General features: G+C 33.5%; 2 protein-coding genes across 2 annotated transcripts in view; one reads left to right on the top strand and one right to left on the bottom strand.

Moving 5' to 3' along the window:
- Positions 1-4672, top strand: part of LOC112512259 (U-box domain-containing protein 13-like) — a 9483-nt gene extending 4811 nt beyond the window's left edge. The window contains exons 2-4 of the mRNA XM_025118136.1: positions 2708-2824; positions 2952-3407; positions 3533-4672. Coding sequence (XP_024973904.1) covers positions 2708-2824; positions 2952-3407; positions 3533-4672 — 1713 coding nt within the window. The remainder of the gene's footprint in view (positions 1-2707; positions 2825-2951; positions 3408-3532) is intronic.
- An 11705-nt stretch (positions 4673-16377) lies between these two features.
- LOC112513293 (dof zinc finger protein DOF2.4-like) lies at positions 16378-17977 on the bottom strand. Its single transcript, XM_025119512.1, has 2 exons — positions 17885-17977; positions 16378-17660 (listed from the first exon to the last, which is right to left on the bottom strand). Exons 1-2 carry the CDS (start codon positions 17936-17938, stop codon positions 16698-16700), a joined length of 1017 nt encoding a protein of 338 aa, XP_024975280.1. The 5' UTR covers positions 17939-17977; the 3' UTR covers positions 16378-16697.
- Positions 17978-18762: the final 785 nt, after the last annotated feature.

Raw genomic sequence — 18762 nt, 5'->3', positions numbered from 1 at the left:
TAAGAGTTTCCTTTCCTTGTAATTTGTATTGCCTATTTAGGCTTGTCTTCTTCGTTGTTTTCAAAACACAGAAAACTTCTGATCAAAAACCTTTAAAGAACTTTTGGAATGTGATCTAGGGTTTTGTTTTTTCTTGATTCAGATCTTCTGTTTTTGTTGTCGCTTCCGAGCATAAAATGAAGTTACTCCCAGTTTTTGCTGCTGCGGCTCATGGCCGGGTTAATTTTGTGAAAATCTGAACTAGGGTTTTGCAAAGTTTGAGATATGTTTTCTAGTTTTCTTGTTCATTTTCTTTCTAAACAAAAAAGAGGATCTTAAAACCCCTTCTAATCTGATCTAAGTTTTTTTTTTGTAATGAATTCATATCCTAATTTTGTTTTGGTTGAGTTTTTTTTGCATAAACTAATATCACTGCCATTTTTATGCTTTCTTTCAGAAAGTTGAAGAATATGAACAATCATTTAGTGAAGATAGGGATTTTTGTTTTTATGGTGCTTAAAATTGATCATTTGGAACTTTGCAGATGTTTTAAATTTATGATGTTCTACATAAATTTATGAACTTGATCTTGTTTCTAAACAAGAACCCTTTTGGATCTTTAGAACATTTGAAGTGTAATTTATGGATTTAGATCTTTGAATCGTGGATCTTTTGCGTATAGATAAAGTTCCCGAGAGTTTTTGATATCCTTTCACTAGGCTTTTATAATGATTAGGATCGGCGTTTCTTATCTCCTTTTTTGGTCATACCTAAGCTTTGATAATATAGCCGCAATTACATAGATATATCTGCTATATATATATATATATATAACTATTTGAAACTTATCGACCATAATTCACAAGTAGCATCAATACTAATAACTTATAGGATTAGGGAATCAAGTATTGTGAAATTGCCTTTTAGTTATATTTGAGAAGGTAAAGAGACATCATTTACTATCGACTATTTGCATATTTATAAGTATTATTGTCGATTGATCGATCTCTAAGTTTGCTGTAGATAAGGAAGAAGTGTGATATACTTGGAATATTTAGTATGTCCTAGTTTCTTTCTACGATAATTATGTCTATGACTTTTGTATTTTGAGGTTTATGCTTCACTTCGTTTACTTTTAGTAATTCGTAGTTAGACTTTAATCTTCTATATCTTATGTAATTCTAAGAGTTGGTTCCTGATTGCTTGTTTGAAAACAATTTGTGCCTTTGCATTGCACTACAACTTACAATGTATGCTAACAAGATTTAGAGCTATATATGTTTAATTAAGCTTCACAGTTTGGAACTGTATATGATGTCTGAATTACATCATGTCTTGCAGGTATTTCTATAAATCTATGAAACTTCAATTGTTGATCTTGTTTCTCGAACTACAAAATAAGAATAGAATTTTAAGAACCACCCTTGCAATGTGATCCAGGGTTTTAATTTCTACAAATTCCAATCTTGTAGTTTTCGGGTTTTTTGTACATAAAATAATGTTACTAGAATTTCTTTCTGTTTCTTTCTATTTACTAGGCTCTAGAAAAGATTGGGATTTGTGTTTTGCAGACTCAAGATGTAAATTGGCTATACTTATTGCTTGATTAGAAACAGTTTGTGTGTCAACTAAATCTTTGATTTGCACTACCTATTCAGAAATTAATCAAGTTAGGGCATAGTCTTCTATACCTTATGTAATTCATATCATTAGCTATTGAATCTTTTCAGATTTCTAAGTATGAGATACCGATGACGGATCTGTAAGTTTGCCATAAGTAAGCAAGTGTGCCATATTTGAATATGATATATGATAATTTGCAATCGACGATTCCCTTCACTTGGGATAATTATATTTATAGATTCAGCTTATAGGTTTTAGTCTTTATCATATGTAACTCAAAAAAGCTAATGGCTACAGTAACTGTTTGAATGAAAACAATTGTGCCCTTCTTAAGTCTTCAAGGCTTGCTTTTGGGTAGCAGCAATGCAATTTCTTTCTGTTGTTGCAAGATACAAGTACTTAACAGAAAGAATAATGATAGAAATTCTATTTAGTACAAAGCTCAACAAAATAATTGATTCAGCTGATTAGTATAAAACATGAGGGTAAGGGGTTAATTTGGCGTGTCTTGATCTCTAGGTTCTTAACATTTTGTAAGTGTGTGAAACACGAATATATACTACTCATTTGGAGTTAAAAGGAACCACCATATCCTACCTTTTGCTAATTTGGTTTACAGTTTCATATTCTATATGTGGGGAAGGTTTTTTAAGAAAAAATAGTTTGAACCGCAAGTTCCTTATGTGACGACGAATATATGTTCTTTCAACATGCTCTAATTAATGATGTGATCGCAATAAAGAAACTCGTTATATTTGTGGATCGGAGCATTGATGTCCTAATATTACAGCTTCAAATCCTCAAATGAACTTGTGAATTTTTGATCTTATAAACTATCGCCATGATCATTGTGTAAAGCTACCTATGATCACTTTTATTAATCTTTAGAAGTTCCACTGTTGATTCTATGAAAAGGGTATTCATGTTTGATTGCCAAATACACAACTTAGTTACCTTCAATGGTGAATCAGGGACATCTAACTGATTTAGTCTCTTAAAAATGGCCAGTCTGCTCACCATTCACCTTTTCATGGAAGGAAATGAACTTCTTTATGTCTTGTTCTTATACTTCCTTCAGACATTTACGTTTTTTTGTTGTTTTAAGGTACTGGAGAGGGAAGAAATCATGAGGGAATACGAGACAGTTGTAGCTGAGCTAGAGGAAGATCTGAGACGAATTTGTTTCGAGAAACTAGACGTATCAGACGAGGTCAAAGAACAGGTAAATAAAGCATATAACAAGCAATAAAGCAGGCACCATAACCCTTAGAAAGTCACAGGCTAAGTTCTAACTTCCAACCTCAGTTTTCTTGGTTATGGCTTTGACACTCTTGAGCATACATATACAGGCTGATCTTGTTCTTCGTCAATTCGACCGAGCTAGAGGAAAACAATTTGATACATCTGCTGATGACGACCTGTATGAAGATCTTCTCTTTCTTTACCACAAGGGCAGTAATGGGGTGTTGGATCCTGAAGTATTTAACGGAGTAGTTGAAACGTTAGGACTAACCAAAGCCACTGCACTCGAACAAGAATCAGTTGCGCTGAGTGAAATCGTTATTGCCAGAGGTGGAGATCGTGTGGAGAATATCGAAAAGATGTTTATGGTATTAAAGCATATCAAAGATTTCTTACACACAAATAATCAAAGTGTAGATTCATCTTCAGGTGATGGCTATGTTTATGTCAGACAAGGAATTGCCAACGTAATCAATTACGATAACGAAGTTATACCCAATGAATTCCTGTGTCCAATATCACTTCAGTTGATGCAGGATCCTGTCGTCATCTCAACGGGGCAGGTAAAGCAGCATTCTTTTTATAAAACAATATGGATGTGCTACTTGAAGTTCATTTGCATCGTAATTGGATCACACATAGGTCATTTGTTGAGATTTTTTATATGAAGTCTTCCTTATTCTTGTAGACCTTCGAGCGATTGTCGATTCAAACATGGATCCAAGCAGGGAATGGCACTTGTCCAACAACACGGCAGTTCCTGACCAACACAACTCTGATACCCAACTATGCGTTACGTGATCTTATAGTCGAATGGTGTAAAACAAACAGGATATTGGACGCACCCAAAGGAGTGAGTACCATTGCTTATTCCTGCAATCCTGTCGAGCGTAAGTTCATAGGAATATACATACGGCAGCTCGAATGTGTCGAACATAATGGTCACCAACGCAAGGGTGCTGGTGAAATTTATCAACTTACAAAAAGAAATGCTCAGATCCGTGAAGCCATAGGCGAGGCTGGTGCGATCCCATCACTTATAAAAGCACTGCAAACAACAGATCCAGAGACACAAGGGTATGCAATGTCAGCTCTTCTTAACCTCTCTATTTGCCCCCGAAACAAAAGGCGCATAGTAGAAGCTGGGGCGATCCCTAAGATAATTGATGCGATGAATTCGGGTTCCATGAAAGTATGCGAAGATGGAGCCACTATCCTTTTCAGCCTCTCTGAGACGGATGAGATCAGGTTTCTTATCGGTTCTCATGAGGGAATACGACCGCTTGTATTCCTGTTGCGTGAAGGGAGTGAAAGGGGGCAAAAGGATGCTGCAACTGCATTGTTTAGCTTGTGCTTGATACCATGTAACATAGCAAGAGCTGTGAAGTTTGGTGTGGTTCCTGTACTAATTGCCCGTTTGTTAAAAGGATATAGCCCACTGAAGGATGACGCACTGGCTCTTCTAGACATGATGGTGAGCCACCGGGATGTCAAACTGGTTTTACTGAAAGAAAGCCCTACTCAACGCCTAATACAACTTCTCTTGGAAGGGTCTCGAAAGAACCAAGAGAATGCAGCTTCAATTTTGCTGCAACTTAGTGTTGAAGATCCAAAGTATCTGGACGAGGCCCAACGATTTAGAATCGTAAATTATCTCATGTATGTGGAATGTTTTGGTTCTGAGGAAGGAAAGAGAAAGGCTAACCTGTTGCTGCAGAGGGTAACCACATGCATGCACGCTATGGAAAGAAAGAGGGCTCGGATCGAACCGGACTGCGAGGCATCTACATCAAGATCCAAGCCCAGGCACAGGGACGGGCCCAATTGAGCCCAATTTGTGATCAATCATGTTAGGGAGGGCCGTTTACTAAATACTTACTTGGTAAATGCTTACCGGATAAATTTTCTCATCGGATGAACATAAGAAGGGTCATGAGTCTTACCAGGTAAGAGCGATGAGAAGGAATAAAAATTTCCTACCTGAAAAATGAGGATGGTGACTCTTACCCATGTAAGCACTTACCCAGTAAATTGTTGTATTCGATATGTTTTGATGTACTAAATTCTTACGCATCAAAATAAATGATAGTGTTGATTCATATCAATAAGCGCTTACCAAGTAAACATTTGGATAAACGGCCCTTTAATCTCTTTTTCTTTTTCCTACAAGAAATTCTTTTATCCCTTTTAAGTGGTTGGTTACTTTCTTTGTTTAAAGTCTTTTTTTTCTTTGCTTTTTTATGTTGAATCTTGAAGGGTGTTTGAGATTGCTTCTTTGAAACAACTTATGTTTTTCTATAAAAATATTTATCAACTTATTATAAGTCAGAAGAATTTAATTTCTTCAAAAACTCCTTATTATCGGTTTGACACCGGTATAAGTTGTTTATCCAAACACTCAGAAGTGCTTATTACCGGTACCACACCGGAATAAATCAATAAGTTGTTTTTATAAGCAATCACAAACACCTCAAATTACGGTTGTAATGGAATTATTTTATCGACCATTACTGTACACCCATTTAATTTTAAAGAGTATTTTTATATGCTTTTAAAACCATACTTGAAATAGAAATGTGAAGTTGTTGGAATGGTATGGGGTTCCTTCTTTTTCTAAAGGTTATGGATTTGATTCTTATCGACAACAAATTCTAGTTTTTTATGTTTTAAATTCTAATTACTAAAATTAAATAAACAAATATGTAACTTAAAGTACTGAACTCAATAACTCAACCGGATCAATTACTGTTATTTTTTATTTACAATTATCTTAATCTTATTTTTATTTCTTTCCTCATCTTTTTTTGGATTTTTTTCTTTCCAGTTACTTATTAATCTTAAGTTTGTTTTGTCTCGTTCTAGTGCGTGACACAACAAGTTTATCTGAAATAAATTGAAAATGAAATAAAATTAACCATATTTAACAGTTAATACTTTGTATGAGTTTTTATTTTTCATATTGTTTATAATACTTGAAAAATCGGTTATTATTCCTTTGTATATGATGTCTTTAAACATGTATTATGTAAGAAATTTATGAACTTATAATTTGTGGTTGCATCTGATGTCCATTACAAAATCAACCATAAAAGGTCCCTCGTAAATGTAGAATTCAGCCAAGAGCATGCCGAGCGTAAGACAATCTTGCGTCTTGCTCAAAAACATAAGGTTGATTCCATTTGCAAAATGTATTTTATTGAATTGACAAAATTAAATTTCCTGTGGTCAAACCTTGCTGAATTTTCCACGGATTAAACTACAACTTTGTTGGTCTTTAAATGATCTCAAAGATGCATCCGTTCAAAGAAATTCCTGGAACGGACACCATAAACACACTAAATTATTTCTTGGTATTTTATTTTTCTTTCTAAATTGGTATCTCTTTATGATGTGACATCACAATCAAGATGCCAATCAAGGTAGGGTATGCCATTCTTGCTCCCTAGCATCCTTGATTGAGAGTTGTTTGTTTATTTTTTAATATTTCTTTTAAGATGCAGTCTTTGAATTGTTAAGAATTGAATCTTGTTTGGCAAAAAAAAGTCTATCTCGTAATCTAAAATCATCTGAATGATTTTGTATCTTAGGCATCCATTAACTATTCAGCACCCTAATTTCATTCTAAATAATTACCAAACAATTATATTTCATTTTCCACTATATTATAAGAGTCTCTTAATCATTCTGCACCAAATCATTCGACAACTGCCAAACAACCTCTAAATCCGATAGAAAAACCTTTCAAGAGATTTACATAATTAACCTTTTGAACTTGGGTATATATAGGACATTGATTGAAAATCCATAAAATTACGATAACCTTGAGAATTAGTGCATCATGTGTTATTTTATATGAATTTTTTTCCATCTAAGACTAGGAATTAAAATATCAATTAACATATATTTGTTTTACAATGTATTTGTTTCACATATGTTTATTAAACAAAAAATACATGTAAAAGAATTTCATAATGTAAATCAAATACATATGAAACAAATAAATACTAATTAATTAATATATTAAATATTATACTTAGATTAAAAAAAATCATGTTGAACAAAACCTTAAAGTATAAACTCTCAAATGATTAAGCTTAGAGAGATGGAGAGAGGGAGAGAGAGAGAGAAGGGGGAAGGGGAGGGAGACCCTAAAAAATAAAAAAACTGAAAAACACCCTATTAACTATTCATATAAGACGGAATGCACATATGCAGATAAGTACCTAATAACAAATTTATATAAGATGGTATGTATATTGTACAAGTAATTGAAGTTGTTTCTTGATTTTTTATATATGCATGTGTATGTGTGTGGTACACACTGCTTAAAACAGTCATAAGGTGTTCCACAAATTTTCATTTTTTTTTGCATTTTCCCCTGAAACTGACCCTATGTGTGTACACACACACACACACACATAGAGTTGGGTTCATGTGAGACCAACCTGTTTCCATAAGACCCGTCATACCACATTTTTACACTTGAAACTTCATAGCAAAATATTGTGAAGGTAAAAAAAATCTGAACCTTCACAGCTGAAACACTTTAAGGTTACCTTCACAGTGTTTCATTCTGAAATTTCAAGTGTAAAAAGATGGTCTTACGAGTCTCATGAAAACAAACTGGTCTCACATGATCCCAAATCTCTCTCTCTCTCTCTCTATATATATGTGTGTGTGTGTGTGTGTGTATATATATATATATACATATATATAGGGGCCTAATCAAATGAGAAATAATTAGTTTGTGGTAACCGTGAGGTCCAATCTCAACTACAAATTAATAGATAAATTAGGAAATTTATAATTTTGGTAATTTTTAATTAAAATTTTAATGCAAGGACATTTTGTGTATTTTCTCTCCTCTCTTCTCTTTTCTCTTCGTCTCCCGGCCACCGTCCTCCGGTGATACCACAGTGGTATCACAATGCATCTTATATGTGATTGAGTATCACACTGAGGTCGTTTATGTGATCGATTGAATCTGTAACACAGTGATATTACAATGCATCTTATATGTGCTTGAGTATCACACTGTGGTATCACCGGAGGACGGTGGCCGGAAGACAGGGACGGAGAGAGAAGGGAGGAGAAAAAAAATACCTAAAATGTCCTTGCATTAAAATTTTAATTAAAAATTACCAAAATTACAAATTTCCTAATTTATCTAGTGATTTGTGGTTAAGATTGGATCTCACGGTTACCACAAACTAGTCAGTTCTCACTTCTTCCTTGAATGAACCTCTATATATATGTATGTATATTTAGGGAGGTTTAAGAAAAAACCCAAAAAAAATGAAAAACTGAGAAATAGCCTCGTAACAGAATCATCAATAAAGGTATAAAATTGATGTAAGGAAATAAAGTTTCAAAAAGAATGTCCAGATGCCCATAAAAAAGTTCATGTTTGATGATATTGGAATCACAAGTTCTAGGATTACTAATTATTTCAAATATGTAGTTACTTACTTAAATTAAACCACAACGGATCGTTATAGAATATTAACGAAATTGATTTTGCTCTACAAGATTTTATTGATTTTACCGTTATAAAGCGGATTTAAAATATTAAAATATCAAATCACATACTTTTATTGCACGCTCTCTCTAGAACTACATATAACTTAACTTTTGCACTCGCATTGTTTCATTTTCTAAAAAGTTTTCATGTTATTCGTACTTAAATTCTTGCCCCTTAAGCGACACTATATATGTAATTCGGGTACACAACAATATCGAATTTCAGTTTATTTTTCTTGAATAGAACTTTTAACATATTTAAAAAAAAAAACTCAAGGATCTTTTGGTTCGTACAATATTTAAAAAAAATGAAACTTATCTATACTATCTTATTAATCAAATTTGATAAATATCTTAAAGTACTAAAAAAATACAAAATCTAAAACACATAGTACTTGTTTTTAAAACACAAAAGTACTTGTCTTTTAAGCTTTCCCTAAGGAAATCTAAAACACAAAATGACTTTTAAGTTTTCCCCAAGATGACTTTTAAGCTTTTCCCAATGACTTTTAAGCTTTCCTTACAGAAATCTATATCTATACTATCTTATAAACCTGAATTTTCAAAAGTCTTAAAAATAAATTTTAATGCACAAAGTACTATACATTTATGCACAAGGTCTTAAAAGTCTTAAAAACAACTCATAATTTATTAAGTAATACTACTTTATGCATTTAGTCTTAAAATCTCTTAATCTACATAAAAATAACACATAGTACAAGTTACCAATGCACATTATTACCTTTTCTTTTCATATTCCCAAGATACTTTTGACACCTTTCACTCATGTCTTCACCTTCTCATACCTCTATGTCTTCTCCTCATCCCCCAAGGTGAGATTCAAATTGATATTATCATGAGTTATTAAAAGTTCTCTCATTCATCTCTCATTTAATTGCTCTAGAATTCTCGGTCTCGCTCTCTTGATTCTTTGCTCTTGGTGTAAATCGAACACATTTGTGGAGTCGTTTAAATATGTTGGATTTTAAATATATTGGATTTTAAACTGTCATACAATTTTTTCATCGATAAAACTGTAATCAGAACCATAACTCTTATTTATTCAAATTCTATTAATATTGACGGATGTCGAGTCCACCAAATAAAAAAATTCCAACTATTGGCTAATTACAACAAAAAATGTAATAGCGGTAAGTCGGGTCGTATCCACAGAGACTCAGTTTTAACTTGTTGTAGCCACTAAATTCTAGTACAAGAACGAACAAATAAAATAAATACGAAAGAAAGGGGGGAGGGGGTTGGATTTGATTAATTAAGCTAGACATGAAAATTAAAAACTTATAAAAATACAAGAAATTAAAAACCCAACGTTAGACCACTCTTGATAATGATGTTGAATACTTATCATTGATTTCACAATTTATAAAGGAATAGGACAAGATTAAGCCGATTATAGTTGTCAATAAGCTCTAACAACCTATGTTTTCACTTAATTAGACATTAGCTAAAATAAGCTCTTTAACTAAATCTTAACTACAAAGGGCAAAATGAACAAGCTGTCACAATCCCCGGTGTAATTAGCTTTAACGAACTAAGAAAACACGACCCAAAACATTAAGCTCATAAGTTCGGCTTAATACCGCTTTGATTGTAAGATTTCAAGAACTCATTTCAAAAACCTTATTGAAATTGAAAGAATTCAATGGTCACTTTATCAAAACCATTAGACAATTACGTATCTTAATATTTTGACTAACAAACATTCACAAGAACATCAAATAATTGGCCAAATAACTTAACATTCAAAGTGAAATTGACATTTAACCTAGAAATCCAACAAATAAACTTGTCCCAAACGATTACAATGAAATCTCAAAGTGGAAAAACATCAAAATCTAAAGTGACTAATGTTGGAATGAAGAGATTAGCCACACATGACTAATCTAGGGTTAACAAACTAAGAAATTAAAGAAATTACCAAAAGTGATGAGAAATTGATGGTGAAGTCCTTSCAATCGAACAAGCTTCTTCCGCGTCTCACTCTCGCGACTGTCTCCCTTGCGACCGTCCCCCCTTTGCAATCGAACAGCCCCTTCGTCTTTTATAATGAACCGCCCACATTATGTTCGATCACGTCCCTCTTCAATCGAATCGATCCCATGATTTCTCTCAATCAAACCCACATCTTCTCCTCTTGAATCAAACCCACGAACTATTGTCGCATCCTTCCCTCTCAATCCCACGTTCTCCTCTTTTGGGCTGTTGGGCTATTCCTTCTAGACTGCTGCTGCTGATGGGTTTAATAAAAACATTTGAGAAACTATGCTTTCTTTTCACGCCATTTGAATTCGTATGCCTTTTCAGAACCCATTTCATAAATATGCTCAGCCTCATATTCCTTCAGAAAACTATGCATGACCTTGTAACAGTTTCGAAATATATGCTCTGTTTGTATTAAAATTCATCATTTTTGCACCTATCAAAGACCAATCAATAACTAAATTAAAGGGGTTCTATAAGCTATATAAACATTACAATATGTACTAGATTCATTATAAAAACATGTTTAAATATAAGCTTATCAAATATGTAAAGACCAAGTGTAATTTATATCATCGTTAAATATTCTCTAATAAACCCAGTGAAACTTCAAAATCGTTAAAATTCACGACTCTCTGTCGCATTGCACGGGTACACAACTAGTTAATGAAAATTGGAACTTACAGGAATTTAGAACCGAATGTTATCATGTGACACACACACACACACACATATATATATATATATAGAGAGAGAGAGAGAGAGAGAGAGAGAGAGAGAGAGGTTGGTTCAAATACTAACCCATTTTTTGTGTTAACCAACATTAACCAACCATGTTACATCTTTTAGTTATATTCAAATGTAACTCACATATTAAATGTAAGGGTATTTAGGTAATTTGTCATTTTTATGTAACTCCCCAATATTTTAATTGAGAGTTACAAATCTTAATATATCACTAATTGATCTTCATGTAATAATGACATGAAGTTTCACATTTGTTCATCTTACTGATTTTTACATTTCATTCTTCCAATGGTTTTGATATTGTAAATTTCAAAACAGTCCTTTTTGTAAAGATTCCGTTATAGTCCGAGTAATATGGATAATCATAGAGTAAAACAGATCGACCACAATAAGAATGAAAAAGCTAAAAGCGTCTACGAATACATTCGGAATTCGAATTCCGAAAGTGAAGAAAATGATCAAACCGTTCATGCACATGTTCACTCAAACGTCGACATAGTGTTCACTTGTGCACATATGTGTTCAATTGGTTCACACAATATGTCAATTTGGTTCACACACATATTTCAATTGTTCATTAGGTTCATACATTGTTTTGATGAAGATTATGAACCTAATTTTTCAATTGTTCATTAGGTTCACACATTGTTTTGATGAAGATTATGAACCTAATTTTTCAATTGTTCATTAGGTTCACACATTGTTCATTAGGTTCACACACATGTTTCAATCTTATCTGGATGTCGTCGCCTGGTAATCCTTCCAAATCCTCCATTGTTTTGATGAAGATTATGAACCTAATTTTTAGCTACTGATTTAAGATATTGATCGATGAGATTGACAGTTTCTTTATTGATTGGAAGTTACAGAATAAACTGACAAAATATGATACGTTAAGATCATTCATTTTTTACAATTCTACCCTTTGAACCATTGTGAACCTAATTTTTTATTAATATGGTAATTAAATAATTAAATTTTTAGTCTCAATAAATGATAACCGTTGGATGTTCAAATCAATGACCAAGATCGGTTAATAAAGTTAACACGATAATCTTGGTTAGTATTTGAACTAGCCCCTATATATATATATATATGTATATATATATGTATATGTATATATATATGTATATGTATATGAGTTGAATAGAGTTACGACAAAGATCCAAAGTTAAAGGCTTTAGTGATGCAATGATATTAAACTTAATTGAATGAGCTTAAAGGGATAAAAACATTACTGTTTTCAAGTAGAATGAATGTAAAAGAAGGAAAAAGTGCAAAAAGCTGATTCGAATCTTTGTCCCTAAACAAAAGTAGTCTATATGGGTTCCATACGTACTATTTGAAACAGTACACGGAAAACAAGATCTAACAATGGGAGGATTATTTTTCACAATTTCAAGAAATTCTTCCATGATCCGAACTTAGTTATCGACGATCGATCGTATACGAAAATAGAACATAACGTGCATCAAGAAATTCTTGTACGATCCATTTTTAGCAATGACGATCACGGAAAGCATGCATATCTATGCATGTCCACACACTACATACGCTTATAACCAAAATGATAATGAATTTTTTATGAAAACGATGATAATTTAATAACGATGTTATTTTTAAAGCATTCACATCATCTTTAGTTAAACATGTTTGTGTATATGTTTTTAAGCAACGCAATAATGCGATGTGTTTTTGGATGAGAATTGTTGTTGTTATGGCATGCCATAAGCGTAACCTCCTGTTATTGATTACATAAAATTTTATTAGAAAAACTCAGTACAAAAATTACGTATTAGCATAATATAACTATTACAAATATATTTAAACTACCAATCTTGAGTAACTGATGTAATCAAACATTTATCCTAACCATCGATTATGAACATATATTTATTTTTGGTGAGCCAGTCGAATTCTTTAATTTCTCATTCTGTATTTTATATCCAAACCCTAATTCTAGTATACAATACCACAATCACTTATTCATATCATATTATAATTTTGTGTTCGGTGATATAGCAATTGATAAAAACTTGGATAGAAATATAGATCGTGTACGAAGCTTTTTTGACAGTAACATTTGACTTTTTCTCCACAGCCTTGGGTACCACGAAATTCACTGTAGGATACTCAAAAACTTGAGATTCTGTTGTATTTTCCCGTATATTAATTGTAAATTGAGATTGGACCTACTTATATGAACATAAGTTAATCGGCATTTAATTTTGGCGGGAATTGAAAGAAGTTATATAGGCACTAAAATAGTTGCGAAATACGAAAGATGGTTCACCATATTAGACCATAATCGATTTAGAAGTTAGTCCTTTAAAGGTTTGTTTTCTGAAGTTAGTCTTCGACGACTAGCCTCCATACACTAGCTTTCTAAAGTTAGTCGACAGAGGCTAGCATTCTAAACATCAAATAGCCTTTGCTTTCTAAACTTAATCTTTTGAATGTTGGTTGGTCATGGAGCTCATGACACCGCAAGGGGTGCGTGTGGCCCCCTCACACTTTATTCCATCTGATCAAGTTTAAGTTAGTTTATACCGATGTTTACTTCACATGTATCTACTAACCCATATTATAGCTTAACCAAAAACCTTATCGATCTCGTATAAATCACAATTACAACATATTGATTTATAACATTAAATCATCAACGTATCATATAAAATAAAATAAAAATTGTTGGACCATGAATCAATTAAATAACAAATGTATCTTGATGTTGCTAAACAACATTCATTTTTTTGTTAACCATAACGCTCGAAGTGAAAGCAACAAGTGTGTGGTTAAGAATCATCAATTTTGGAGTTACCAGCTCAAGACAGCTTATGAGAATTTCTCTAAGTAAGAACGATCCCCAGGTCATCCTCTTTGTCTTCTCTTTAAGAAAGCAAGACGTTTTATTCGACTAAGCGTTGTTTACTAAACACTAACCGGACAAATGCTTACCATGTTGTTTGTCTTACCAGATGAACATGATAAAAAATCGTAAAAGCGAGGGTAATGATTCTCACCCGGTTAACACTTATTAGACAAATTGTTGCCTACTATGTCATTTTGATTGCCGAGAATCTTACCCGATGAAGTAGTTAAATAAAAATATTGATTTTTATCTATAAACGTTTGATAAACGACTCCTAAAAAAAAGCCCTCTAGAAGTTGGTAAAAATATTGATTTGCTAACAACAATCTTTCTTCCTTCAAATTGTTTGAAAAAAAATGACTACCCCTTTGATTTGTTCCATACTTGTACCTTAAAAAACTTTGTATTGATGACTTCCAACTGAACAAAACAATGCCATGGTGTTTTAAGCCACCTATGAAGCCACCTTTTCTGTATATATAATTGCTTTATTTCTGTTTGGGGTGGTTTAAAGGGTAGAAAGTGCTTAGGGTTCCATGGGTTGGGCTGGGCATATAAAGCTTTAATGGAGGCGTTGGTACTTTCAATAAAGCAATATCTATCCTTGCCAGATTCCTTTCCTTTCTTTTTAGACTACAAACAATCACACACACACACACATTCTCTCTCTCGTTTTCTTTCTTCCATTTTCAAGCAATCACCCTTCATTTCACTTTTGTTTTTCCTCGTTTATCAGTCCAGGATTTGCTCTCAAACTACGTACTCCTTTACCTTTGTCACAGAGAAGAGAGAGAATGCTTGCTTTCTCCTCAAAATGTGAAGGAGACCAAATATATTCTTTTTGACCTCATAATCCATGCTCTTCTGCTCCGTCATCTTCAAAATCTTTCTTCTTTCTGAGCTAGAGGTCAAGGGTTAAATAGTTGCATGGTTTTGAGTGGATTCTTGACGTTTTCTCTAAAGATTGCACTTAACATTGTCTTATTGCGCTGCACTTCACTCTCTGTCCTATTATTGCATTATCATTACCAACTTACATATTATATATATATATATATATATATATATACATATATATATATATGCTCCATGATGACCATTTCACAAGTTATTAACCTACATGTTTCTTTTTCCCATTTTCTTGTTCTCCTTTTATTTTCCTAACTGATTTTATTAATCGTAGTATTGAAAATGAGTTAGGGTTTTGAAATTGAGCTAAGGAAGAGATGGATTATATGTTTCTTTCCCTAGAAAAATAAATTATTTGTAGCATTTGTAAGACCAAAAAATGGTTCAAGAGGCATATTATAGGGACGTGTTCAGAAGCAGGGGTTGGGTTACGGACTGTTTGACAGTTGTTGAATGGTTTTGTGCAAAATCATTAAGTGGTCAGAATGATTAAGAGGCTCTCATGATATAGTGTAAAATGAAATATAATTGTTTGATAATTGTTTACAATGAAATTAGGGCTCTTAATGGTTAAGGGAGGTTCATGATACAAAATCATTCAGAGGATTTTAGAACCATTAAGAGGCATACTTTTTTTTTGCCAAACAAGATTCAACTCTTAACGATTCAGAAATTGCCTTTTAATGGAACTATTAAGAGGTAAACAAACAACCCCTTAATCTGAATACCTTGTTGGTAAAACTTCTAGATTGTACTTCTTTTAGATAAAACCTATGATGGTACTTACAACCTTATAATCATCTGGATCTTTTGTTTTAAATCTATGCTCACATATATTCACTTTCCACAAGAAGGGTAAACCCTCTTGCATTCATTGTTTCCATATCATTCTGGTTCACTAGGAAATATGAGTACTGACACCAAGAATAACTATACAGGAAACTTTAATAGTTGTCTACAAAAATTCCTAGCCAACAATTGAGCAAATCTGAAAATATTACCTATATTAGTATACATGCTTATATCATTTCTTGTACTTGATAGATCGACAATATTGTTCAAAATACATATGATGAGTTGTCTCGAAGAATCTTTCACATACATGCATTTTAGGAATATCACATGTTTTGGTATTTATAAACTCACAGGTGTGAAATGCGTAAATGTGATTCATATGTTATCATTAGGCCCAAATTGGGGATGAAGATGTCTTCACTCTTGAAGCTTTAAAAACAAGGTTGTGGTGTATAAGTAATTGTTACAGAAACCCATAGAAGGCGTCAAATGCACATATGTGATCTATTATGCTACGATTAGGCCCCAATTCGGGATGAATATGGCTTCATTCTTGAAGCTTGAAAGTAATGATTTGGTACATAATCCAAATAGGAGACTATTCTTAGCAAACAAGTAATACATAATTAGCAAAATAGCACACACTTACAAAGAAATTATAGGTACATTCCATATAAAAGTACACAGGTGAACTCTCAAACACATTAATAAGATTAACAAACATCATATAATGCTGTAAAATTAAACTCAACATACAAAGTAAACCTACCATTTAGTTCTCCTTCTTTGGCAAAGGATCAAACTTTGATATGTTGAACCCTTAATTAGTTGACCTGGAGTCCATATTACATCCTTTCTAGCTACCTAGGGTTTGAATGATCCAAGTTCAGTTCAGTACTTCCCTTATAAGACTGCTACATGCAACTTTGAGCTGAATCATACTAGAAACACATAGTTGGATGAGAGAAGAAATCTCCTCCTCCCCTCCTCCATGAAAATTCGAACTAGATTATAAGAAATGTGTAGTAGGAGTACTAGAAGTACTGTTGACACCAGAAAATTCGGCCCATGCATTTCCCCCCCATGGTTGTTGATTAGAAGTTTCTGAAGCACCAAGAAACTGCCTTGATAAATTTAAGCTTCGGTTGTCTTCCATCTTCACTGGAGGATCTACCTCATGAGTACTATCAAACCCAGAGTTTGGTAATCGCATGTCTCCTCCTACCATCGACAATGGTGGTGCTTCAGCTGCACCTTCACTTTGATAGTGAAATAGATTAGTGTTACTGGGTACCTCAAATCCAGCCAAGAAAGGCAATCTCCAATTTTCAACCCCTCCAATTGATAAAATATTGTTGAAATTATTCCCAGTTGAGCTCCCACTTCCTAATTGAAAATTACCCATTTCATTTTGAGGCTGAAATCCACCAAGATTTGAGCTAATATTGCCCCCAACACCTCCATATTGACCCAGTGAGCTCATGAATGGCAATTGAAGAGAGGGAGGATGAGGAAGATGAGTAGTTGCCATAGTCTCCGTGCTACACCTTGATGGACTTTCACTTACAGATTTAGGTCCGGTTTGGCTTGGAGATTTTGAGCTTCTGTTTTTGTTATTCCTTTTATTCCTCCGACAACCTCCCCCAACTGGAACATTTCTTAGAGCACCACCTCGGGTCCAATAACGCCTGCAAGTCTTGCAAAAGTGTCGAGGCTGCGTGAGGCTATAGTTGTTGTAGTAGCAAAACTTGGTGTTGGTGGAATCACATCGTGGGCAGTTTAATCCTGGCTCTGGCATGGGTAGCTTGGCCATCCTTGCTCGATCTACCATAGATCCTGGTCTAATAGAACCTTCTCCACCCCCACCACCACCTCCACCTCCACCACCGGGTTGTGGAGGAGGAGGTGGTGGTGGGAGATTAGGGTTTTCGCCACCACCAACTCTTGCTTCTTGATGGCTTGATTGTTGCAGCTGAGAAAAAAACATGTACAAGTAAGCAAACAAAAAAAGAACTCACAAGAGGTATAGTACTATATCTACATGGTATATTCAAGAAGAGATTTGAAGAGAATATGTATATATCATCTTCCTTTTACATATATGCTTTTCCTTTTCCATTTGGCTGAAGAATTAAAACAAAAAATTCGAAAAAGAAAGAGGATCATGCATCAAAGGGAGAAGCTTAAAGATCATACCTGGATATGCCAATTGTGGTGATCAAGATAGGGTGGAACAGACGAGAAAACCATGGTTTAAATTAATTTGATCTCTCTTTTTCTCTTTTAGAAAGTTTTCAAGGGTTTTAATTTTTGATAATATATGAGGGTGGAGAATCAAAAACAAGAGAATAATATACAGAAAAGAGAGATTAGAGAGAGAGAGAGAGAGAGAGAGAAAGAGGAGGATAAAAAGAAAAAGAAGATGATGATGGGAAGGCAAAAGATAAGGGAGAGGAGGCTTTTGTTTTGCTTATTTCTATTCTTATTTTTATTTTGTAATTTGCATCTCTCTTTTTGTATTCATTATAATAATTAGGGTTCTTGAAGTGAGTGGACGAAGTTTCTTAGCCTTTAAGCTTTCTTATAGTGACGCTGTGACACAATTCTTCATCTTAGTGCTTGGGTAATAAAGATAACACTGACCCCCTCCATATCAATATGTGCATGCATGGAAGAGAGAGAGTGAGAGAGAGAGATGATGGCTAACAAATGAGGGAGGGTTACTGCACATTTCCATCAAGGTTAAGTATGGTAAATCCTCTAGAATCTTAAAATTTTAAGACAATTTAGCACAGATATAAATAAAAATGTACTAGATAATTCTGTATCCAATCTCTGTTGAAGATGCATAAGTTAGGACTATCAAAATTATTGTTTAAGACATCGAAGTCCAAAATTACTGTGAAAACATAATTAACATATAGAATTATAAACACATAGAATACAGATAAATTTCTAGAGCGAATTCTTTTAAAAAGACACTAGATTTAACTAAAATAAACAGAAAGTAAAGTGGGAATTGTAGCATACGAATATTTAATTAGAGCAAGAAACCCTTTAACTGAACTCTTTAA

This window comes from Cynara cardunculus, assembly GCF_001531365.2.
Source record: "Cynara cardunculus var. scolymus isolate 2C chromosome LG 5, CcrdV1, whole genome shotgun sequence".
NCBI lineage: Eukaryota > Viridiplantae > Streptophyta > Magnoliopsida > Asterales > Asteraceae > Cynara > Cynara cardunculus.
This window is presented reverse-complemented; position numbering and strand designations above follow the sequence as displayed.

Bases quoted from the DNA above. Each gene is read 5' to 3' on its own strand.
- LOC112513293 (XM_025119512.1), bottom strand. From the start codon at position 17,938: ATGGTTTTCTCGTCTGTTCCACCCTATCTTGATCACCACAATTGGCAT. The intron at 17,661-17,884 runs GTATGATCTTTA...TTTTTTTCTCAG, and splicing joins ACCACAATTGGCATATCCAG to CTGCAACAATCAAGCCATCA.